This window comes from Mugil cephalus, chromosome 2, assembly GCF_022458985.1.
Source record: "Mugil cephalus isolate CIBA_MC_2020 chromosome 2, CIBA_Mcephalus_1.1, whole genome shotgun sequence".
Classification (NCBI taxonomy): domain Eukaryota; kingdom Metazoa; phylum Chordata; class Actinopteri; order Mugiliformes; family Mugilidae; genus Mugil; species Mugil cephalus.
This window is the reverse complement of record NC_061771.1, coordinates 29298561-29324614: the sequence shown is the minus strand read 5'-3', so window position 1 is coordinate 29324614 and position 26054 is coordinate 29298561. Positions and strand designations below refer to the sequence as shown.

The following is a 26054-nucleotide window of genomic DNA, read 5'->3' as shown; positions in this document are numbered from 1 at the left end:
CAGTCCTCGGAGCTTTAACAGACCCCCCGAAAACCCCGTCACCCCCGTTGAGAAGAAGGAAAAGAAAAAAGAAAAGAGAAGAAAAAAAAAAGTGAGCAAAGTTCAAAAAACTGCACCTTAATTCAACCTGACCAAAGATGACTGATAACACTGAACCACTCGGACACCAAAACCGCTTCAGATGCTGCCGACCCGCCCGCGCGTCTTTCGTCTTGTTCTAAGTGAGGGACACGTTGACTCTGATTGTCGTCCATGTTTACCACCTCCCCTTTTTTTCGAGACGATGCAGGGCGAGTGGACCTCAGCTCCTTTCACACTAAATGCACTAAGCGCGCCGGATCCAGGAGACGGGAAACGACTTGGCAGGTCACGGTCCAGGGTGGGGGGGGGGCCTTCGGGCGGGGCTGGGGATCGGGGGGATGGGGGGGGGGTCAGGGTCAGGGTCAGCTGTCCAGCTCTGCCTGGTGCTCCTTTTTAGCTTATATCTGCAGCGGCTTTATTTTTAACCCACAAAAGGGAAGTGTCCTCAATGCCTTCGCCAAGCCCTCTCCTCAACCCCTGACCTGATTATGTAGCGCAACTTCCTGACTTGCAAACGACAAATAGAGGAAAAGAGAAAAAAACAAAAAAAAAAAACACTTGTAGATCTAGAAAGCAAATAAGTCTAATTTCTTTTTATTATTATTATTATTATTATTTTCGTCGTTATTTGGCTATGCCACAGCAGCCCACCAAGTGGGTGTCAAGTGTTTATTTTTTTTCGAAATCTGCCTTTCTTCTGTGGTCTTTGCTGAAGCTGTAGACCAACCTGTCCATGCTCTCTAAACGTTGTTGGACATAAAACAAAACAAAACAAACAAACAAAAAAAAAAAAAAGAGTCAAAGACCCTTTTTAATTGCACTGTGGTAAGAAGAGCAACTAAAGCACCTTCAAAGAGGGCTTCAGATCCTCCAAAAGAGTTAGAAAAGAAAAGAAAAAAAAGACTCTCGGCACCTTTTTCTAAAGACGGATATCGATTGAGAGACTTGAGGGCGTCCAGCGTTTGGGTTTCGCGTGGTGCTACTATACGTTGGAGACACAAACGAACTGAAAAGCAATGCAAACTAGTGCGTGGAGGCATCAGGCAGTTAACTGCTGACTGGGTTTTGGCCTGCGAACACGTACTGTTGTAATAGGCAGTGTGTTTGCATAATGACGCCTTTCTGAAGTGCCTGGAGCTTAAAGCCACAGGGACCTGTGTTATTATGCCTGACCTTAAATCCTATTACAAGGTAAAAACTTAACCCATGACTACTGCTCCGGGGCTTGGCCTCGCTTTGGGAAAAAAAAAAAAAAAAACAAAAACAAAAAAAAAAAACACTTGAAGAAATGAATAAAATGAGAGAAAGAGGCAAACGTTTCCAGTCTCGTCGCCTCGGGTCCCGTCAGACATTCAGCCAAATATGCGAACCCAAATATTTTCCTTTCACGTTGAACGTGTACGTACAGAAACAGTAGCTGGTTTCTGTGGACGTCATCTCTGGGAAACATACGTGTAGAGGAGTGGCCGCCGGCTGCGCAGTTCCCCCCCCAGTCTTGTGTTTTTCAACCTTTTTTTTTTTTCCTGGGCTTCGTTCCAAAGCTGCTCTTCTATAACACACTGTTTCTATGGAAAACCCATTTCCTGCCTCAGCCAGGAGTGGAGCAGTTAACCTTAAACTCTTCACCTTCACCAAGGTCTAGTGCTAGTGGTCTTTTTTTTTTTTTTTTTTTTTTTTTTACTGATTCAAGTGTCCGAGGCTGATCGCTCTTGTCCTTGTGCTGCTCCTGTTTTTAGTTTCTGTTTTGTTTTGTTTTTTTTTTTGTTTTTTTTAAATTCTGGCAAGTGTTAGTCATGACTGCGTGAATATAAATCTGTACTGTAAACAAGAGGATTCCTGTCGCTCAGCTGGAATGGCTTCGGTGTGGAGTCGTAGCGAATAGAGTTTTTTTTTTTTTTACGCAAACACAGATAATATGTGGCTTTGCAAAAAAAAAAAAAAAAAAATAGAAAAATATATACAGAAAAAGATGCCTAATGCAAGCAGCAGCAGGAGGCTCTGGTGCCACTGAGGCCTCTTAAATGTTTCCACAAGAACCTGGGATTTTTTTTTTTACTGTGATAATTTAAAACAATAATCAAAACAAGGTCAGGAGAAAAAGAAATTAAGGGTTAAAATTATGAAATTAATCAAAGGTTTATCATTTGTGATCGGGATTGAAGTTAATTAAACGATTTGGAAAATATATTAACATAAGCTATTTTTTATGGCATTTTTTGCACTTACATTAAAAACAAATAAATACATAAAAGACAAAAATTGAAATAACCTCAAGAATTTTTTTGATGCCATCACAAACACTGGCATACGAAGGAAAAAAATTCCCAAAATTAATCAAAAATTTGGTATTCATGATCGGGATTGAAGTTGATTAAAAGATTTATGTAAAAAAAACAAAAACAAACAAACAAAGAGTAGAAAAAAATTAATCAACGTAAGCGTTTATGTCATTTTTTGAAGGTGACACTTTTCTCCCCGATGGAAACTTTTCCCTAGAAAGAAAAAATCAAAGAAAGAAACTTTAACTTATGCTATTTTATGGCATTTGTAAAGAGGACACTTTTGTCTTTTAGTGTTAACGGCTTTATATTTTTGAAAATGTGACACTACAAAAAAAAATAAATAAATAAGATAATCAGTCTTGTTACCAATCACTAGAATATCAAAGACGGTAATATATTCCTTCCCCACGCCCAAGAAAATTCAACTTTGCATTTATATCATTATTAAAGATTTTAAAAAATAAATAAATAAAAAAATTCAGGAAAGATGTGCGACGTCGTCACAAACGCTGGCGTGTGAAGGGTTAAAATCCCCCAAATTAATCTGACATTTGGTTTTCATGAAAGTTAAAAACTTTTTAACATAATATACTTTTATGGCGTTTTTTGGAAGAGGACTCTTTTCTCCCCAGTGACGACTTAAATATTTTTAAAAATCAAAACACTGATTTATCCAAGTCGGTAATAATCCAACCAAAGGAAAAAAAATCCAGTTTCAGATCATTGAAAATATTGAATTTTTTTTTTATTATTATTTTTTTGTGTTGCCGTCACAAACACTAGCAAATAAAGGGTTAAAATTCCCCCGTAATAATCAAACATTTGGTTTCCATGACGAGGCCAGAGAACAGCCGCACATGTCCCTCGAGGGTTAAAGTGTGTGTTTGGATTCGGGAGAGATTCCACTTTGAATGCTCGAAGTTTGTCTCGATATTTTCCTTCCTCCAAAAAAAAAAAAAAAAAAAAAAATCCAAAAAAAACAAACAAGTGGCTTCACGTAACGAACACCATCTGTCGCGTACGATCATCGATATGCCAAAAAACTGTTGTAGCGCAGTGAATTCCTGCCTCAAATCCAAACTACAAATAACAGTTTTCCAGAACTAGTGAGCACTCGTGGGCGCCTGAGCTGATACTGTAGCATTTACTATTATTATTATTATTTTAATTTTAATTTTTTTTGTATTGTGGAATATCCCTTTAACTGCAAAGCTTTATTGGGGAGGGGCCAGTCTTGGCAAGGCCACTTGTCTCTACGCTCACATTCCTGATTCAGTTTCCCAGAATCCAGCTTCTGTTTATGAGCACCTGGGAGCAGGATTCAGATCTGTGAGTGGAAAAGTGACGTGAATCCAAGACGTCAGCTGCCTTTTTTTTTTTTTTTTTGGTGTTTCTTTTTCTTTTTCTTTCCCTCGTCTGTTGTCACGACGGGGCGAGGCCGCCGGGCCCCGGGGTCAGCAGGAGGAACAGCTGGGGTTTTTTTTAAAAGAGTACAAAAGCAACGCTGTGGGCCTACCGGCGCGGCCGGCTCTGGCCTAATATGGACAATGACTCTGCAGAAACTGGACGATTGTTATCTGAGTTGCTTCCTCGTTGGGTGTCGCCGTCTGCGGGGGGCAGAGGAGTAAACAGTCCTGGTGGACCTGATGTCCTCGCTGGCTGTTTTCTGAGAGAGACACACACGTGTAAATGGAGCTCTGTTGTAGTTTGAAACACTCTCGGACAAATGCACACAGACGGACCGAGCCTCCCAGTCGTCTCTGGGCGATAACGGATGAAAATCTGCTGCGAGTGTCCACTCGAAGCGCAGCATAAACGCAGTGGGTTCATTTTTGATTTGGTGTCGTTTAAGCACAAAGTTGAGGTTGGATTGGAAAAAAAAAAAAACGCCTCCAGTCGATATTTGACCTGCGACAATTCTGATAATATCAGATAATTATCAGTTTCTGTTTCCGGCTTCGCTGTCGTTCTCTGTTTTTATATAATCGTACATTGAGTATATTTGGGTTTGGGACTGTCCTGACGTTCTGCGCTGCTGTGTTGAGCTCGAGTCTACGATAAACTGAGTCTAGGTGGATGGAGGTCGGTCCTCCAGCTTTCCTCTGACTCTAGTAGTTTCTTTTTTTTTTTTTTATGGTTCAGGTGTCGAGGTGGCGCGGACGTGCCGGGCTGAATAGCCCCATCGGTAAACCTACACTGGTGGGACGCCGCTGACCTCCGGGTGCCCGTCCCCACTCCACTCCGGCGCTCGCATTGTCGGAGACACTCGGGCTTCTCCCGTTTCAAAGGAGAAGGGCCACCGGGCAGAGGAGGCTGGGGAAGCGGCAGCACTTAGTCAGGGGGTGGGGCGGGGGCCTCCGAGCAGTTTTGCCCCAAAACCTTTTACCCCACCGCCGCCTCCGCCCCTGCCCCTGCCCCTGCTGTCACACGCTAGCAGTTACACCGGTTGAGCCTGAATCTTGATCCCCTCCCTCGTCTCTGTTCTCATTGATCTGGGAAGGAGTCAGATGGGGGGGGGGGGTGTAAGTTTAGACCTTGGGTTCAGTGAAGCTGAAGTGGAGGAAGCTGGCTCTGCTTAGATGAGAGCCCCTCGTGTCTTATCGTTACGTTTAAAACACAAGAGCTTTACATCTGTTTTTATCTACCTTGCATCTCTTAAAAGAATAAAAAATAAAAAAGAATAAAAAAAAAAGGATGCTGAATAAAAATAAAATGAGACGTTCTGCCACTGTGTTTTTGGGGTAGAGATAGTTGGACTTGTGTAGGCACCAGATTGGCTTGGGGAGTATCCGGCGCTTCCAGATGACGTCACGTAGTCGTTAGGGTTGGTGACGTGGCGTTTTATAATAGGTCAGCAGAGAGGTTAGCAGTTTTAGCGGTTAGCGGTTGTCGTTTTGTCCTTAATTTATTCTTTGGATAAATTGGTAAAAAAAAACTGTATCATTATTTAATCTTTTTCAGAATAAAACTTTTTAAATCTGTTTTGCGCCTACTTTACAAATGAGTGGCTGGAACTCGAATTATTTTGTCTTTTTATTAATTTATTTGTTTTTTGTGGAAAATTAAAAATGCGAATCTTTATACTATCTCTTACAAAAATATTGTGGAAAAAAAAAAAAAAATAAAAAAATAAACTCGTGTTTTCTAACCACGGATCGACCTCGCGGTCCGAGCCGAACATACATTCCGAACATATAAGTGACGTCATCTAGAAGCGCCGAATACTCCCCGAGCCGATCCGGTACCTACCGGTAGTGATTATCAATCATGGGGCGAGATGCTTAAAAGTCTGCAACTCAACAGAAGTCGAATGGATATGAGTTGAAAAAAGAAAAAGAAAAAAAAAACATCTTTGAGAAAGAAACCATGCCACGATCTGTGAAGGTCTACATGATTTTTTGCGCTAAATTCCACGTTATCACAACAAATATAATGTAAACATGCGGTTTTGCGTTCACTCATCTAATCTTTGCATCTTTATTTCCTTTTCACTACACGATTGGCAGCCTGACAAAAAAAAAAAAAAAAAAAATCTGTGCATTTGCCTCTTGGCGGGTGGCCAGAGATTTTAAAAACAAAACAAAACAAAAACACACACAGATGCTCAGCTCTGCGGTGCAGATGTAAAGATGATCCGCGATGATACGATGCGCCTCGCGGCTTCGACCAAAACCGAGTCAGTAGTCGTTTCTGTCGAGATATCAATGGCGAGTCGAAAACCAAAAAAAAATAAATAAATAATAATAATAAAAAAAGTCATGTGGAGAGAATAAAGACGGAGTAATCTCCTCCCTGCTGGTTCCTTAATCTGTCTGAAAACATGCTGGATGCCGGGAGGAAAAGAAAAAAGAAAAAGAAAAAAAAAAACAAGAGACTAGCAAACATTCCACAACGCCGTGTCATATACTGTACAGCAAACCCTTTCTTTTCCTCCTCTGTCTGTCTTTCAGTAATCACAATACTACAGTAATACTTTGGACCTGTTAACACATTAACACATCGTTATGTACAACTCCTTTGTCAGTAAGTAACCTTTATGAAAAATAGTTAAAAAAAAAATGAAATAAAATAAACAAAAACAACAACAAAAAAAAAAATACAAGAAGTGCCGTACAAATAGAAGCCTAATATTTTTTTTCGTTTGTTTTGTGTGAGTGTACTGTACACCTGTATAATGTATATTTTAATATTTATATGCAGCTGTTGTATTAAAGTATATTTTTAAAATAAAAGCCCGTCCCTGTGTTCTTTTAATGAATGGTTTCAAGACGATTTCTCTCTGAAGTCAATGTACGATCAATGTTTTTACAACTTCTTAGTGTTGACTTTTTGTCCGTTTGTGACCACAGGTGCCAGAATTTACCTTCCCACGTAGGAACCACCGGTTCACACGTGAAGTGCAGCTTAAAACGTCAGCGGGAAGTAGACGAAAGAAAACTCAATCAAATAGATGAAACAGAAATATGCATGCACATTTGTTTATTCGGGAAAATGAGACAGAATTATATATCTGTGAGTCGCAAAAGTAAGTGCCACCTCCAGGATTACAAGTTAATTTCAGAGCAAATTGGAGTGCCATCTGTTCAGAAGTGTTTCCAGTCAGTGTAATAAGATGAAATGGTTTGGTTTAAAATGAGAGGCGTCGTGTTTGGAGATGAACCAACGCTGCATTCCAGCATCAGAACCTCATCCCTCCATGAAACATGGGGGGCGCTAACGTCCTGGTTTGGACCTGTTCTGCTGCATCTGGTCCGATGAAATCTGAATTCTACCAGTGAACTCTAAAAGAAAATGTCGGGACATCAAGTGGTTCTAGAGAAGAACGGTTAAAGAAGAACCAGATGAATGTTTGGGAACAAGTCCTGACCTGAATCCAGTAAAAAATGTTGTGGGATCAGTTCATGAGAGGAAACCACAAACATCTCAGAACTGAAGTGGTTCTGTTCTGAGGAATCGGATCAAACTCCTCCAAGCTGCTGTCGACACTGATCAGCAGTTACCAGAAACATTTAGGAGCTCACAGCAGATACCGGAAACAAGGGTCCACTTACTTTACACCTCACACATATGAACAAATTATTCATTCATCTGCAATAAATACATGCACAAGTTTGTTATTTCTGTTTCATTTGTTTGATCGGGGTCATTTTGTCAGTTTCAGGACTTGTTTTTTGAGTCATCAAACATGTTTAAGTGGCAGGTTTGTAGATTACGCAGGTGAAACAGGATTACGCTGTCACATAAGAAAGAAGATGTCACATCATTTCATTGTAAATACCAGCCTTAATTGGCCAAGTGTGTGTGTGCGCATACAAGGAATTCGTCTCAACATAAACCACGTAAATAAATAAGCATAAAAAAATGAAGTGTAAAAAAAACTAGAAAAACATAAATTAGACTTTCGGAGTAAAGAATTTAGAGAAAGAAATAAAGGACAGATACGTACAATGAACTTGAACAGTAAGTATATATAGTGTTTTTGTTCAGGTTAAGGTTTGTCGTATACAACTGAACAATGTGTTTTAATTACTGTGTCTACAGTTGAAAACCTTCATTAATCACAGACGTGGCACATTTCCAATTCAGATTTTTTTCTTTTTCTTTTTTTTGCCCTGAGCAAAACTCACTGAACCCGATTTATTTAAAGGGTTAGTTCCCAAAAAAAAGCTGCGTCAAAGTTTATACTGTCATTTTAAAACAGGGGATATTAATATATGTCTAAAGAAAAACAATCTGAATCTATGAACGAGTTTCTGGTTGAGTGGAGTTTACGTGATGAACTACACCTGTGGTCCCTGTCCGTAACTCTATGACGTCTATAACTGACTCTTTATCCATCACAAATGACCGTATACACTTCAGTTAAGAGCAAAAGTGAGAGAAAGGGTCACACTACACGTATCTTAACATATGCACCCAATTCAGCCACAACATTATGACCACTGACAGGAGAAGTACGTTACATTTAAACCATCTTATGACACTTCAAGAACCCAAAGGCCTTTTATCCATTCATGTGGTTTATTTAGACATGCAGCACCCCCCTAGGGTGGCCATAATGTTATGCCTGATCGGTGTAAAGCCAGTCTTCCGTCATGGACGGATCTGACATTGTCAGATTTAATGTGCGATCATAGAAGTCACTGGGTTTGGGTGCAGGAGAGTTTCAAACCATTAATATAAACAGCCGGGATAGACGACCACAACGAGCCAGTTTGTGGGACGTGTGTTATTTTTTTGGATTAGTCCAGATTTAACATAAACAGATGTGACGACAGAAACCCTGTGAGGGGAAATCCATCCAAAGACTTCCAGCCAGATCAGATAAATATTAAATATGGAGCTTTTCTTTTTTCTTTTTACCGCGGTATAAAACTAATAATAATAATAATAAATAAACGTACTGATTGGTGGAAATATAAACTGGAATAATAATAAAAAAAAAGAAAAGAAGAAGAAACCTAAAATAGTTTGAGTGGATTATTCCACCAGATAATGGGGTCAAACATGCGGCACGTGGGCCAAAACTGGTTCACCAGAGGGTCCGATCTGGTGAACCAGTTTGAGTGGGATGAAACCTGCAAAATGGGAGGAGAAGGAGAAGAAGGAAGGAGAACGACAGAAAAGAGGACGAGGAGAAGGAGAAAATCAGAAAGAAGGAAGAGGAGAAGAAGAAATAAGTAAAAAGAAGAGGAGGAGGAGGAAGATGAGGAAGTTTAACTCAGGCCGCCTGAATTATCTCCCTGTTGCTACGTTACCATTAGAATTAAAGCTTCATTTTGACCTGCACGTCCACAGACTGAGACATTTTCTCCACAGGTCCGCCCCTGTTATCTACCCCAGACTAAATGCCACTCGCGTTGACATTTCGTTGCACAATGCACTGATATTTACACTTTTTTTTAATCTAAATATCACTGCAGCCGCTCTGAGCACGCGGACGCTCTCAGCTCCGCGTACGAAAGCAGAAAATAAACTTCGGAAATGGAACGAGTGTCATTTTTAAATTTTAATTTTAAAGCGCGAAACGGTTTCACCCTCAAACATTTAGCAGCTTCACCGGCTCCTCGACGGCTGATGGATAATTATTTGGTAAAAGTCAAAGCAGCGGTTCAGAAATTGGACGTTTTTCCCTGCGGTGACGTTGGCTGCAGTTTGTTCATAAGACAGTGGAGAGAAGTCCTGCCAAGCACGTCACACAAAAACTAACAAGAGTAGTACAAGAATAAACACTCTATTATAAACCTCCATTAATCACAAACCGGACAAATCTCTAGCTGTAATTGTAATAAACCCCGACGACAGGCTCAGTTTAAACGGGTTAGTTTACGCAAATTAACTGGCAAAGCGAAGAGTTTTATTATGAAGTTGTTCGTTTTTTTGTCGTGGAGCTCACATTGTTCATCAAAAAGCCGAAGGCGACTGAGGGGCGGCCACAGTGAGCTGTTAGATGAGGAGCTGCAGACGTCCAGGTTTCTAACAGATGATGAAACTTTTCTAACTCAAGTTGTAAGAAGATATTCTAATAAACCCGTATAAACCTTCAAACTTTTAAGTTAGGAAAAATGATTAAACATGAAGCAAGAGACAATAAGAGGGTTTAACACCACAAAGTCAAGACCACTTGTTTTTTTTTTATTACAAAATGAACCCTTTTATTGGATTTTATTGAAATCGTTTCTGTTCACATTTACGTTTAAAAGGTACCTCCGCTAAAATCATTACAAATCAAGTCTCTCTTTCAGTGAATTACTGTTCAACATTGCACAATGCCCAGCTCTGGAAACGATGGCGATCGGCCCTTTGTCCATAGAAGACGCCCCGAAGCTCGCGCCGGGACGGATGCGTGAGGGAGAAGAAGAGGGGAATCACTCGAGGGGTTTGGCCGCTGTGTCCCGCTACCGACCGAAAAGTATTTCCGATGGGACAAAATCGACAAAAGCACACTGACAAAAAGGGAAGGAGAACATAAAAAATAAAATAAAATTACAAAGCATATTTTTCTTTAGAAACAACAGAGTTTTTTTTTTTTTTATATGATGAATCACGCCCCGCGCATTAAGTTGAACAAAATAACAAAATCTATCCACAACTGTGGGATCGATGCCGTTAAACACGGGAGTCAAACATGGGGCCCGCGGGCCAAAGGCGGTCTGCTGGAGGGTCTAACGCGGTCCACAGCGTGAATTTGCAAACTAAAATTACACAGAAGGTTGCAAATTGAAAATAACCGTTATCCCTCATCTGTAAACTGTTTCATAAGAGAAGACAAGGACATATTATTACATGTAAACTTTCTCCTCATTTTCTTCTTTGCACTAAAACAAATGGAATAAATCTGGAGTCGTCGTCACTTGTAGGTTATTATGCTGGTATCTTACTGGTTTCGACCCCCCCGAACTAAAATGAGTTTAAAACATCTCCTCAGGAAGTTTAACCAGGTGCTGCTCAGACGCGTATTTGCATCGTCATGGTTTGTTACAGATCCGAATCAATCTGTCGGCACGTAACACGACTCCGTGGACAGAAAAACTAAACTTCAACAATGGAATGAAATAAGTTTTATCTCTCCTTAAAAGAAAGCATCCATCCTGGCCCCCGAGCCGTAAGACGAGTTCCTCCTCCTCCTTCCTCTCAGTTATTGCTTTTTCAAAAAAAAAAAAATTCGGACGGCATCTGCTTACAATCAGGCCTCCAGGGTCCTCATCTGCTTTCAGCGCCTTCACACAGACACACAGAGGACGTCTCTCTGCTCGTTTCAGCTAACGAAAAAAAAAAAAAAAAAAAAAGAAAAAACGCCCTCCAGGACAACGGGGGCATTCAAGTATGAAAGCAGCACAATCTGAGGACGAGATCGTCCGTCTGCAGGTCAGCTCTCGAGGAAACCTCGAAGGAATGTGAAGCCGCCTCGTTCGTCTCTCTGACGGCTGAGTGCTGGACCAGGAGACGAGCAGCTCGGTCTCTAAACGTCTGAATTGAAGCAAACTCAAACTCGTTTGTTTGCAGGAGGAGGATATAATGAAGGAACCGCCGAGGATGGAAGATGGAGCTGATTACAACGTGGCTTAAAGCTGCAGTTCCTCAAACGGCCACTTGAGGGTGTCTACCTGCTACGATGGTCTATTTTACAGCAGAAATAAACATGTTTACAGCCCGTAACAAAAAAACAAACAATAAAAAAAAAAAAAGCAAATCAGTTTTGGTTTTTGTCGCTAACTTTTCCATTCGTGCCGACTCTACCTGATTTAAATCATATAAAATATAGAGTGTGAGTCCAACACTGATCCAAGATGGAGACAATTGGTTCACCCACCTTCACATTCAGGCAGCGATCTGGACACTACGACGTAGGACAACCGAGTCAAACAATCCCTAAACTGTTCTCTGGTACTTCCCCGCTCAGGTGACTGGGGAATGTTTGCTATTTTAAAGTCCTCATGACTGGTGGGGTGAGAGAGTTCATCTTCAGCGTCCTACCGCTGCTTTTAAATCCTCTGTGTTTCCTCCGTCCAGTCAGCTGCGCTTCTTAAATGCGACTTATTCAGGGCGACGTTAGCATGGCAATGTGGAAAACGGACCCATTGCACTCCCATAGTCCCATGACCATGCTAATGTTAGCGTCGCTAGCTCTTATATAAAATTCGGTCCGATATATTGGAGCTGGTGTCGTCGATTTAGTAATGAGTTACGTCGCTACTAAATTGTGAATTACGTTTTAAAGACGTCTGGTCTGAATCCTTGCTGCTGCTAAATGTTTTTAACGTGCGCTTATTAAATGTCTCCGAATATGTTGGGCGGGAAAAATTGCAAACTCAGGAAATGTCTAATTTGATCCAGAGCGTCAAACTACTATGCACGCTGACGTAACGGATTCCATCCCGAAACTTATCTGGGAGAATTAAACGCAGATGTTAGCGCCGCGTTCAGCCAGAGCTCATTAATCAAGCTAATTAAACCTAAACCGACCAGCTCTCGTGGGACGAGTGCCTGATGACATACTAGCGTAGCTTTAAGGGTGAAGACACCATAGACTGTATATAAATATGGACGATGCATCCTCACTTCCTTGCATTGGCCAAACTGATGCTATTTTCCCGGGTAACTGGGCGGCGTAGTGTCCGGGGGGCGGAGCCACGACGTCTATGACCCGCCCACACCTTCTCCAGACTCACCCGCATTTTCACTGAATTAATACCATACTCCGCTCTAACTACACCAGTTACAAGGGAATGTCCCACGGGTCTGCTTTACGGAGCAGTTGCCATGGCAACTGGTGGTCGCCGTTATGTCACGTCAGCATCAAATGTACTAAATAAAACAAATTTCATTTTAAAATAAGCTGTAAGAGGACATGCCGCCTAAACGTGGCCGAGTCTTTGTCAAGGAAAAAAACAAACATCCAAAGATAAAGAAAAAATTTCCACACACGTGAATTTGCGTGAAAATTTTTTCTTTACCTTTGGTTTTAAAACAAACTAAAACAAAACTTAAACAAAATGTTGGCACTTTAACATGCGTCAGCATTATGTTAACTAATATATGATAGAAACCATCCTTTAAAAAAAATATACTGACGTGTATATTTTAGTGTTTTAGTTTGACCCAAATCCCGCCCACTAACTTGGAGGAGGCGTGGCTTATGACCTATTCTGCAGCCTCCAGCCACCAGGGGGAGCTCCGCTTGCTTTGGCTTCACATTAGAGGAGCCGTGCCCGCGTCCGTATTAATACCGTCTATGGAAGAGATGGCTTTTGATGTACTGTCGCATGAACTAAAGCTTTGGGTGGTTGAGAATATTATGAATGAATCAGCTGCTTTTTTGCCTCACAGGTGCTGAATATTCAGCTTAACTTCCATCCTCAGCCACACAAAACCCAGGTTAACTGTCAAGATCAAAGGAGAAAAAAAAGAAAAGGAGAGAGTGGTTTGATCCCGTAAAGCAGGATGGCTCTTTTCATCCGGAGTTGCCTCGACGAGAGGAAAGCGAACCCAAAGTATACGTTTCCAGTGTGAGATGGGCCCCGTGTTTAAAGCTGCATGATCAAAGAGAGTCTAGAGAGGCGTTTGATTTCCAGGCTCATTAAACTGCTCCCGTGCTCTCGGGGTCTCGTGCTTCCACGGCGGGTTTCGCGTATCATCGGGCGAGCGGAGGACGGCGCCTCTCAGGGGAGGAGGGCCTCCCCCTCCTCGGCCCAGAGGAGGTTGAGGGCCTCGGCCTGACGCTGCTCCCGCTGGTGGATCCTCCGCAGGCGGAGGATGTACAGCAGGATGGCCAGCACCACCACCAGGATGCAGAGGGAGAACAGATGGTGGTTGTAGACGAAAGAAGAGCGCAGCCAGCTGGGGTGGTTCTGGCGCAGGGTTTCCTGCTGCAGGTCCCTGGAGAAACACACCAGAGAGAGGAAAGACGTGAACAGACGCGGCGGCGGCGGCGGCGGCGTGTGTTCAATCCGAATTAAAAACGTCCTTAATGAAGAGCAGCAACAGCTTTAACACCAGTCGTTATTTTACCCATTTTTCAAAATAAGACGTGTGTAAAAGCGTAAATTCGGTTTCGCATGTTGTGATTTTTGACTCGGCTCGAAACGCGACCCGAGGTTACCTGAGAGGCAGGAAGCGGGTTTTGAACAGGATGGCCCCCAGAGTCCACTGCACCTCCTTGTCGTAGACCTGCTGGGCGGTTCTCAGGCTCGGGTAGTCGGGGGGGAAACGGAACCCAGAGTGCAGCACCTCGTACATCCAGGCCGACTTGAAGCACTGATTCCTGGAGGGGGGGAGACGAGAGCAAAACAGCAGCTCAGAGTCCAGCTGCACCTGTAGCGGTTTCACAAACAATCACCGACACCCACTGGCTGCAGCAGATCAGATCTGAACGCCACCTGCAGGCGGGTTAGTATTATTTTAGTCTGAGCAAGCACATTATTGTGACGTTGCTGCTGGATGTTAATAAAACTGCGATGAAATCATCTAATATCTACGAGCGTTTTAAGTGTTAAAACTGATTTGCAGCAATTCACTAAACTGGATGAATTTTTCTCATGAGACACAATGATCCACAACTGCTCAACAGCACCTCCTTGTGGACAATGTGCAGTTTGCTCGAAGGGACATACTGTAATCATTAAACATGAAGAGGAGCAGCAGTGACAGAGCTAGCAGGGCTTTAAATGACAAATTATTCTTTCAACCTACTCAATATCAAGCCTCCATTTCTGTAAAACATGTGAAAAACTATCAGGCGTAAGAGGGTGAGGGAACCTGAACACAGCCCCCTAAACTGAAGATGTAAATAAAATAAATGAATAAGTAAATGAAAGAGACGTGCTCCACTCGTACGTAGACGAGCTTACTTGAGTCTGCTGATGTCGGCCTGCTGGGAGAAGAGCTGGTTGTCCAGACGCTGTTTCAGAGTCGACCACTTGGTGGAGCAGTAGTCCTGATGGACCGAGTGGACAAACACCAATTAATGATTAATCGCGATTAAGCATCATTCATTTTTAATCTTTATTAACAGTGTGCTGATGCTGTATATTTTTTATTTGCAAAAAAAAAAGCCACAGCCTAGATATTTGAATATATAATGTGTTCACACGTGGGCAAATTTGTGTTAACTTACAAAGTGAATGACTAGCAATGGTTAGAAAAAGGGTTCAAAATGAGAAATAAAGCATTTTATTGCCTACTATTATTACTATTACACCACGGATCAACAAAGGTGTGTGTGTGAGTCTGTGGTTCCAGTTAGTGGTTCCTTTAGATGAGATGGTGAAAGTTAAAGTTAATGAACTGCAGGACGTAGAGGCCGTAAGCTACGTACGTCCGGACTCGCTCCGTTACAACACCTCCCAAACACTAGTCGGCGCTGTGTCTTTTTTTTTTTTTTTTTGGCGCCTGAAATTTCAGTGTGAAACAATCAGTGTGAAAATTGCGGAGATGGGAGAAGCAGCCGGAAACACGCTACTACAGATGGGGACCGATCGCGGCTGTTGCGATCTGCGTCGCCACGATGCGTATTAGCCTATTAGCCTATGACCAGGAAATGCGTTGCGCCGATGAATGAATGTGTGCGTGCGCTGATGCTTTACCGTGGCAGCTCGGGAGTACTTGTCGCTGTTGTACTGTCCTCCTATCCTCAGCACGTCCTCCATACAGTAATAAAACTCGGAGAAACCGTAGAACTCACTGTTGCTGAAGTTGATGGGAGCCTGCGGAGAACGCGTGGTTCATTAAACGCGTTTCACGGCCGAGAATCAGAACCAATAATAAAAAAAAAAAAAAAAGGCCGCGTGTTTGTTACCTGGTAGACGCCCCCTGGTGACATGGTGCCGTTGTGGAGGCCCAGGAAGGGACGGACGGCCTCCTGACACCGGGACCAGTCGCCCTGTCCCCTCAGGTACAGCGTGCGGTTGTCCCGGACGACTCTGTCCGACAGCCCCACGGGAAGACAGGGGTCCAGGTACGGCTTGTCCTCGCTCAGGCCCGTCTGAGCGGTGAGAAACCTGGTCAGGAAGAAAAACAGTAAATGAATGAAAACAGAGCCAAACGCCACTGAGACAAACTGTGATTAACACTGTATTTTTTCTACATTTCATTTAAATAATTAGGACTTTTGTAGTAAAGATTCTAGTAAAACCTCAGGAGTTGGTTCAATTTATCTGTTTGAATTTGCGTAACTTAAATAGACGAAATTTAGCTTAAAATTATAGTAAATTATAATAATACTGTAAATATCAAGATTTTTTTTTAAAAAAAAAAAGCTTTAATTTCTCTTTGCACTCGAAATTTATTACACCAAGTTATATTCAGACAAGGCGAGAGCGTTCACATAACGAGGAACAGGGTGCTGCTATTATTGTTTTTTTGTTTTTTTTTAGGAAAACTTAATGACAAGTTTTAGTTTTGTTTCTTTCCTGGTTTCATTTTACGATCTGGAGCGGTGAGAAACCTGGTCAGGGAGAAAAACAGTAAATGAACTTGTTTTAACTTGAATGAACTTGGTTCAATTTATCTGTTTGAATTTGTTTAACTTAAATAGACTAAATTTAGCTTAAAATTATAGTAAATTATAATAATACTGTTAAAAAAAAGCTTTAATTTCTCTTTGCACTCAAAACTGAACACACCGAGTTATATTCAGACAAGGAGAGCGTTCATGGACGCGGCCATCTTGTTTTCTGAGCTCCGACGTAAATGGAACGAGGTATTTGTTCGGTATAAACGAGGAACAGGGTGCTGCTATTATTGTTTTTTTTTTTAGGAAAACTTAATGACAAGTTTCAGTTTCTTTTCTTTCCTGGTTTCATTTTACAATCTGGAGTAAAAGGAGTAAATATCCACAGTCCCGATCACACAGACCGGATTTTCAGATCATTTCAGAGTGCTTCGTTTATCGATAACTCCTCGTTGTCTCGACGTCCGTGTCCGACCTGTTCTTGGCGAGTGTGTTGTTGACCAGCTGGTCCTCGTATCGCTGCCTGGCCATGTTTCCTCCGAAGCCGAGGAACGTGGTGACGTAGACTCGGTACACGTGTTGTGTGTGCTCGACGTCGCAGCCCAGATTAAACTCTGCCAGGACGCTCTTCCCCGCCTCCTCCTGAAAAAACGAACAAACAAACAACAAAACACTGAGACAAAGCCTGAAAAAACAAAAATGTCAAAACCACAGTGGGACTCTGATGCACTGTGGATGATTCACTGGATGCTCGTTGTACGTTTTCTTAGAGACTGGTTAGAACGAACTGTGTTTACTGGGTGATAAAGAGCAGACGACTAACAAAACAAAAGGGAAATTCTCTGGTTATCGTGGTCGGGGTCTCGGTGGTGGCTACGATTATTCTAAAGCTCCACAGTTTAAAGAAATGGGTAAATATGGTGATAAAGAAAGGCTGCTTCGTATGAACGTATGCTTCATAAGTTAAATAACAAATAAACTTCCCTCTGCTATTTTATTTTATTTAGTTAGTTTCTTTTTATTTCTAAGAACGTCCACTCCTTGTAGTGTTCTTGATATTTTTTACTTATGTATAAAAGTCCTGCTTGTTAACATTGAGCAGCACTGTATGATTATTCTCATGTATTCTCAAGTAAAAACTCCAATGAAAACTTGAATTATGTACATATATATATATATACATATATATGTATATATATATATATATAAAATATATATATATATATATATATTTAACATTGGTCCTGGTCTCACTGTGCAGATCGATACTGAAATATCGATACCTCCGATACCAGGTCTTTATGCTCTAAAATCGATTCTCAAATCAAAATGTCGATACTTTGGATACTTCAGACATCGGAGGTGATGTAGTAACACAGTGGAAAGTAACTAAACTACTAAACGAGTTGTGGCAACACAACGAGGAGGACAGTGTTTTTTTATTTTTTTTATTTTAATGGTTTTATTATTTTACTTATTCCTTTTTTTAGTGTTCGAAACAGCATTTTCACATATTCTGTCTTGACTGTGTCCTGGTTGTGTTGTTTTTTTCTGCCCCCACCTCAATAATAATGAATGAGTTTTAAATAAATAAATAACGTCGTATATTCTTTACGAAGCTACGATGTGAAATACGCTACTTTTATCGATCGGTATCGCCGATACCAGCCTGAATTTCCCTCAGTATCGGACTGATATCGAGCATCACCGCTGCCTCTCTCTTACTTCTTGCGGCGAGCTGAAGGTGATGGCGCCGGGCACCTCGTAGGCGATCTGAAGAGAAGCTCCGCCCATATCCATGATGCCCACCGTGCGCCGCCGGCTCATCGGCTTCTGGTTCTGAGACCCCGTTGTCACCTCAACCGTGGCGTCCTCTAAAAAAAAAAAAAAAACACAAAAACACTTTCCACAGTTCAAACGTGCACACAGATGACTTCCTTCGTCTCATTTATTAACCCTTTAATGGGCGAGGAACCATATCACCAAACACAGTTACTCGCCACGCAGACGATTAAGGGCAAGTAACCATATATGGTAACTTAACTGAACTTGATTTTACTCACTCTCTTGTCATATACTTGTACATATTTCTTTGTATATTTATTGGACTCTGGACTCACCATGTGCAGTCAGAACACATACTTTTATATATGGAGATATATGATATATATTATTTATTTATTTATTTTTACATGATATGTATTCTTATTATTATTATTATCATAATTTTGGACTTATTCTAGATATTCTTATTGCTCTTTCTTCTGGACACTGTTACACTTTGAGTAGGAGCTGCTGTAATAAAAAATAATTTTCCCTTGGGATTAATTAAAAAAAATCTGATCCTGATTTTTCAATTAAAAATAAAAAAAATTTGAAAAATGCCACAAAAGTAAAAAAAAATAAAATAAAATAAAAAAATAACACTCTAGTATTTCAATTAGGGCTGTCACAGATATGAGATTATCACCAAAAAAAAACGTCACAATAACAATATTTTCACGATATCAACAAAAATGTAAACAATAACGTCAAAATCCAGGAGATGCATCTTTAATTTTTTTTTTTAATGTCTTTTTGTATCTTAGGAGATGAATTACACTAAAAATAACAGAAGAACGGAAGAAAACAGGGACAGATGTAAATGGATCATTTACACAATATTTTCATTTTTAACACAATGTTGAAGTTTCATTTTTTTAACCCACAGCCCTAATTTCAAAAAGAGGGTTAAGTCTAATGTGACCTTAAATGCCACACAAACAAACACACGCCTCCACACTCACCCGCATCGGCGTGATCAAAGCGGCCCAAGACGAAGTTGATGCCGATCCACGCGTACACGCCTTCAGGACACGACCGCGACGGGGGACACACAACAAAGAACAGGAGTCGGAGTTGGAATTAGGTTTCACGATTGAAACTCCTCACACGGAGGTAACGCTGGCAAATGCCACCTCACCTTCCTGTTTCCCGGAGATGACCTCGGCGTGCGAGCGGGAGAACAGGAAATCGAACTCCAGGGGAACGTCGGTGACCAGGTCGTCCAGGATGGCCGACTGCTGGCTGCACGCAGTAGACGAACGGCAGCAACAAAACGGTTCAACGTGCAAACATGAAACATGTAATTTACTCTGTCAATTCTCTACAAAAAAAATTACACCCATTACCTGATAAAACATCTCAAAATTAATAATAAAAAAATGTACAACACAGTATTTCCTCCCCAAAAAAACAAATAAGTAAAATCCAGTTCAGTGTAGATAAACTAGACTAAGATTTTGTCACAATCTTTTAGTGTTATTGGCCTTTTTATTAAATCTCTTGTGTGTTTTATGGAACTTAAATCAGTGAAATCGAGTGAAATTTACCTACAATGCAAAATACGCTCGTATTCAAGACTTTTTAATGATTTAAAACGAGATTATCTCATTTCAGACTTTTTTAAACCTGTGTAGAAACTCTGCCCATACGGGTCTGGGGTTTAATATGTGCAAGTGTTTCACAATAAAAGCACCGTTAAAACCCAGGAGAGTAATTAGAAATATGGGTCTGCCTGATGTTTTCTGTGGCTGAGGGTAAATAAAAAGCCCTGGTAACTTTTTTTTTTTGTTTGTTTTTTTTTTGTATAGACGTGCTGCTGCTGTTCCTACCTCTCGGGCAGCAGCCGCATGCCGGCGGTGCAGAGGATGTAGAGCGGCGTCTCCTTGTGTTTGTTCCTTGGGACGTGAGCGGCGGCGAAGCTGAGGAGCGGGTGGAGGTAGTCGCTGGCCTGCGTCGGTACGTTCGCCAGAGTGGAGATACCTGAGAGATGAGGGGTTGTGTTTGAAATTTATTTTATTTTTCTCAGTTATACATTGATAACTATATTTTTTACCTAATTAATTATCACTGTTTCTACTGTATTACTTTTTTTTTACTACCGTCTGCAGGATACGACAATACATTTCACTGTGCATGTGACAAATAAATCCTGCCTCGTGTCTTATCTCACATCTGTGCCCTGGTTTTGGATGCTTTCTGTGACCCTGTTGTTGTTTTCCTTGTGTCTCCTGCTTCGTTTTGTGTAATCTCTGTTTAGACTCGAGTTGTTTTCATGTCTCTGTTTCTTTTCTCCCCGTCTAAATAAAGACAGAACAGTTTTAAAGTGAAGCCAAAGCAAGTAGAGCTCCCCCTGGTGTCAGGCTGCAGTATAGCTCATAAGCTCCGCCCCCTACATGTTAGTGGATGGGAACATAAACGCTAAAACACACGTCAAATATTTTTATTTTTATCCAAAGATGATGATGCGCGTTAAAGTGTCGTCTGTTTGGTATAAGTTTTGCTTTAGTTCTTTGACGCTATAGAAACAGGATATGACATAATGGTTACGACCAGTGTATAGTCTAATATTTCCTTGTAACTGGTGGAGGTAGAGTCGAGCTCAGTGTTAATTAAACGAAGAGCAAGTGAGTTTGGACGAAGTGTGACCGGGCTCCAAAGTCGTGTCCTCGAGAAAACAGTGTAAATTTGGCCGACGCACGGAAGTGGAAACATGTCGTCCATATTTATATACAGTCTCACTTGTCTCTCGTGTGCGCGAGTGTGCGTCTAGTCATCTCTGCAGTGTTGTTTCTCATCTTTCCCGAGTTCTCGTTTTTGTTTTGGCGCCGTCTCCTACTTTTTTTTTTTAGATTTGGCTTCTTGGCTCTTTATCACTATTTCACAAGTTTGTTTTGTTAAATACCGAAATATCGCAATAAACATATACATTCAAAAAACCTCTCAAATACCTAAAGCTAAAACATTTTTGATATAAACTGCGACCAGTTCATTTGAAGTTCATCCTCTTCAAAGCAAAGTCTCTTTGGCGTGATGAGAATTTAAGGGAATTATGAAATAACGCGAGACTTTTCACTTTTACTTCAACACAATTTCAGAAATATCGCTTTCATTTTGAGAACGCAGCTGGTGTTATTGAGGTTTATGGTCGTCCGTTTATGGTTGGAGAGTAACAGTGATAACGTCAGTGAACCCATCTAATCTGTCGGGGTTTTTATCAGATATAAAAAGGACAAATGCGTGTGACTAATTGCCCGAACTAATCAGAGGTATTTCAGACCACGCTGGTAGAGGGGAAGTTACACAACGGCTGTGAGAGAAAGCGGCACGTGGCCTTTAACTGCTGCTTCTCAAACTGAAGCAGCCGAACATCTAATCTGTTCGCCGGGGCCGAGATAAAACCGCAGAGTCACGGGCACTGAACGTATTTCATGAAAGTAACGTCATCAGAACGAGATTGAACCACTTTTCTTACTTCCGGCGCGTTTTCACTTGGTAACGATTCCTCCTGTTGGCACCGATGTAGCAAACGTAACCCGATCAGAAAACAGAGCAGAGACCAAAACACTGCTTTTCATCGTCAGTTTAACACTTTACGTGTATTTATGATATTTGTTTGGGTTTAAAAGAGTGTTTTTTTGTTTTCCATATTTACTGACAGAAAAAAAAATCCATCACACAAAGGAACCACAGTCGTCTATGAGACAGTGGAGTCATTCATGTGCAGATATTCAGAAAGAAGCAAAAGCTGTTTTTTTACACCGATCTTCACGAAGACGTCTGAAAAGCCGACCCCCCCCCCCCTCACCAGGTTTGATCTTTTTGACGACAGGTTTGTGGTCCCGGTCCTTCATCTGCCTGATGTCCAGCAGCGTGTGGGGGTTCCCGTTGTGGGGGGGCCAGTAGTACACGAAGACCCGGGAGCCGCTGCTGCCGCAGTCCACCACGATGCCGTAGTTGAGGGCGGGGTCGAGGACGTCGGTGGCTTCCATGGACTCGGCCATGGTGAGGTACCTGAGGGGGGGGGGGGGGTCAGCCGCAACATTAAAACCCCTGACCGGAGATGTGAAGAACATTCAAACCATCGTCTTGTGGCGGGTCGGCGTCCTGCTGGGAAACTTTTTGGACCTGGTGTCCACTCACGTGGACGTCACTGAGACGTGTAGCATCGACCCAGACCGATAAAAGGGGAGAGACGAGGTAAACGTCTTAACTCAAAGCGTGATGTTTTGGGGATATTTCAACAACTGGCAGAAATATTAATGTATTTTCATTCGGTTAGTCAAAATACACCGATCAGCCACAACATTAAAACCACCGACGGGAGAAGTAAACGACATTTAAAGCATCTCGTGACAATTCAGTTCATCTGCCCAAACTGGTCAAATAAAGAGGCCCCTCCCCTCAACCCACAGGACACACAGGACCCACAGGACCCCCCCCCCCACCATCAACACTGTGTTGCCAGACACCACAGGGACCCCCGCCCCCCCCTCAGAAGGTCCACGTCCGTTCTCCACAGCTGTTTTGGAGGCACAAGGGAAACCGACACAACATCAGGAAGGTGGTCATAATGTTATGGCTGATTTTTGCGTATCATGTTACATCATATCCAGTTCTACACACGTCTTTGTTAATGTAAAAGCATTAAAAAAAAAAAAAAAAGCATCACTTGTGTATTTAACGCTGAGAAACAACACCTGGTCCCGCTCTCACAAACTGCTCGCGTCTCTTTGCGTAACCTCGTCCAGCGACGGTTCTGCCGCTTATCACCTTTCAGTGTTTACCGAAGACTTTCCACGCGAGTGTGTTCAAGTTCTCACACAGGACGGAGTTTGTGCGGCTCGACTAAACCTCCTCAGTGTCACCTATTCAAATTGTCTGAGGCCAACTGTGAAATAACCGGAAACGACGGCGCGTTGCAGCACGTTACACGTCTCATTCCTGATCCTTCAGAGCTTAGTTTGTAGATCGCTGACTAAGAAGCGTGTGGTTTTTTTCAGAACCCTCCCAGAAAAAGAACAACTTGTTCACGTGGAATCAGCTCTGGGATATTTGGAGTAATTGCTGAAGGCAACTTTGAGCGTGCAGATAGTTAATCAGACTCACGGTCACACAGGGAAATGGGGAATTGTTTGGAAAATGACAAGAAGATGCATAAAAAAAAATGCTTTGGACGAACCATTTCTCCGTCTATCACAGCTAAATATAACGATCCAAAAGTTTAAGGAGCTCTAGCCATGCGGACTTTGTGAGAAAAGAGTTGGTCTTCCACAAACGCGAAGCTTGAACCACGGAAAGATGAAGTGTCACATGATCCCACAACCCAGGCACAGAATGTGCTGCGAAGAATGACGATTATTTACACCTAAACTGGGTCAAATACAGGACAGTAGCAGCTTTTTTTGAACCAATCAGAGCTGTGCACACCACTGATTTCGCAGATAAAAGTCTGTACGGGATTCAACCAACACAAGAGCATGAATGACGTTTCGAGAGCAGCATTTGATTTTACTTCGGGTCCCAAACCGGGTCGAACGGGTTCGGGGTCGACCTTTTTAATTAACCACGGCGTCCGTCCGTCCGTCCGTCCACTCACTTGTTGAAGTGGGCCCCGGGCCGGCGCTGGGCGCTCCACAGCCGCCGCTGGTAGGTCCCCAGGAGAAGGAGGGCGGAGGCGATGAAGAGCAGCAGCAGGACGAGCAGCCTCTGCCGGGGGGCGCAGCCCAGAGACAGCGGGGACGCGCTGCAGTACCAGGAGGCCGGCAGGCAGGACACAGTGATCCTGCGAAAGGCACACAGCGGCCAAAAAAAACGGGTCAGGAGCCGGACACGTCGGGGAGTTATCAGTCTGTTTATGTATTTATTTATCACCTGGCCATGTGTCCGAGAGAGCAGAAGTACACGACGTTGCGGTCGTCACCTCATGGCGGGCTGCGGTCTGGTCTCGATCCTGTCCGGAGTTTTAACTCTTCCTCTGCCGCTGAGGAAAAAGACACTACTTAACGACACCGTATCCACTCCTGCTCTCACAAATTATTCTCAAATTAAAGAACGTAACCCATTCGTAATAACCAAGGCATGTGCGCACACCGAAGCGTCGCACTGCTGCTGTATCCATCTACTCCTGTGCATTCACTGTGTCATGTTTTTCCATTTACTAAGCTTTTTTGCGATGCTTTTAAGTGTCCTTGACCCGGAGTTGCTCATTATTGCTCGGGAAAAGGTGCTGTAGTTAGTAGATGTGTCCCTGTCCCCATTTAAGGTGTATCACGTTGCTCATCTTGTGATCTCATGCATGTGTATTTACTATATACACACCAATGCCTTGTCCACATACTGTGAAATCCACTGTTTGGCATTTTACACAGCAATAAATACATAGATTACAAACTGTGATTGGATTTAAATAAATCCTAGTATTTGCTCTTTTAATAACGTTATTCCAAATGCTATAATAAACCTTCTAATGTCTCATATTTTGAGTTGTAACATCCGGGAAAGCTCAGGTGAATTAATGATGACCCACTAAAGACACGGTTCTGGCTTATTCCCCAGTTATATAAGCTAAAACTGTTGCATAAATAAATAAAAAAAAAACGAAATGGAAACCACAAGGAATATATAATGTATATGCTATAGAGGTTAACTGGGATATAAACTAATTAATCTTTTAATAACTACTAGTCCGTTACAACCCGGCTAACGGTGCGTTCAGGAACTACTGATACCGCTCACTGTTTCCATATGCTATCACATTCACACTTTAAACTTACCTAAAAGAGCCTCTCCCCCGCCATGACAGTAACTCGCCGTCGATGTGTTGGTTTTTAAATAGGAAAAGGTGCTCAAATGTTGACTTTCTCGCTGTTTTAAAAGGGAACGACGACGCGACGCGGAAGAAAAGGCTGTATCCCCAACTGGCTTCCGGGCGGCCCTTTGTCTACGTCATCAGATACGCAGCGACGTGGTGACGTAGGGTGTCTGTCCGCTGCCTTCGCACTCTGTAGGAATAATCGCCACCACGCATGTCAGCTTTCTGTTCGCCTCGGTTTCTCAATCGGCAGGGAGTCTGGTTTCTTAGGTGCACGAGGAAGAGCATTCCCATTCCCACGTGGCGGAAAAAAACTTACGTAATTTACAGGAAACACCGCATTCCGGCATTATATAAAAAACTAATTTAACTCCATTCACATCGTAAGACCGGAGACTCTGGTCGTCAGAGCACCATTCATAGGGAAAGGGAACAGGGACACACACACACAAACACATTAATGACATGCAAGAATCTAGTAATTAGTAGACACTAGTTGTGCCAGTTTCTGGTCGTTAACAGAAACAAATCAAGGAGGAAAACAGCGAGAGGAAAAGCATTTCTATTGCCAGGTGACGGGAGTATTGGGAAAACTCGGGAGAATTTCCAGGAATCAACGCAATTCCGTTTAATAACAAATAATAAAATAAAAAAAAATGGGGACGCCCTGCTTTAATTAAACCATTCTCACTCATCCATGTGACCGCTAGGGACGTGCGTATCGATCGAGAAATGTCGATACTTCCGATGTAGACGTGTGCTTTTTAGAATAGATTTTCACATCAAAATACCGATACCAAGTCACAAGAAATGTTAATGCTTTCATACGACCCAAGCTGTTATTGTTTAATCTTTTTTTAAAAGGTGAAAAGTGTGTGAGAGAGGGGACGCAGGGAAACGCCGCACACCTGAGGTAGACCTCTATGACGGAAGCCCTTAAAGTCAGAGAGACGAGCAATATCCAGGTATATATAGTGAAAATACATCACAGGGCCCATCACATGCATGTACAAATCAGATCATGTCAACATGCTGTTGTTTCTTAACAAAATCATGTACATGGGAAATGAAAGAGAGTACAGAATGCTACCTTTGTTGTCAAAGT

The 26054-nt window shown here is 42.2% G+C and overlaps 1 protein-coding gene across 2 annotated transcripts; it reads right to left on the bottom strand.

Annotated features, from left to right (window-relative positions):
- Positions 1 to 1734: 1734 nt before the first annotated feature.
- On the bottom strand, positions 1735 to 25112 carry LOC125001730 (ectonucleoside triphosphate diphosphohydrolase 7-like). Of its 2 annotated transcripts, XM_047577258.1 has the most exons (14): positions 24912 to 25109; positions 24010 to 24118; positions 23735 to 23920; positions 21944 to 22149; positions 19968 to 20118; positions 19277 to 19380; positions 19101 to 19160; positions 18040 to 18188; positions 16790 to 16956; positions 15661 to 15862; positions 15449 to 15568; positions 14714 to 14799; positions 13966 to 14127; positions 1735 to 13742 (listed from the first exon to the last, which is right to left on the bottom strand). In XM_047577258.1, exons 2-14 carry the CDS (start codon positions 24015 to 24017, stop codon positions 13526 to 13528), a joined length of 1818 nt encoding a protein of 605 aa, XP_047433214.1. In that variant the 5' UTR covers positions 24018 to 24118; positions 24912 to 25109; the 3' UTR covers positions 1735 to 13525. The 2 variants fall into 2 exon arrangements, with proteins under 2 accessions (XP_047433214.1, XP_047433215.1); XM_047577259.1 differs by lacking the exons at positions 1735 to 13742; positions 13966 to 14127 and adding an exon at positions 14139 to 14242 and having other exon boundaries at positions 24912 to 25112.
- Between the last annotated feature and the right edge of the window lie 942 nt (positions 25113 to 26054).

Coding starts and splice junctions, on each gene's coding strand:
- LOC125001730 (XM_047577258.1), bottom strand. Junction 19,381..19,967: donor ATGCGGCTGCTGCCCGAGAG/GTAGGAACAGCA, acceptor TACTGCGTGCAG/CCAGCAGTCGGCCATCCTGG. Junction 19,161..19,276: donor CATCTCCGGGAAACAGGAAG/GTGAGGTGGCAT, acceptor CGTGTCCTGAAG/GCGTGTACGCGTGGATCGGC.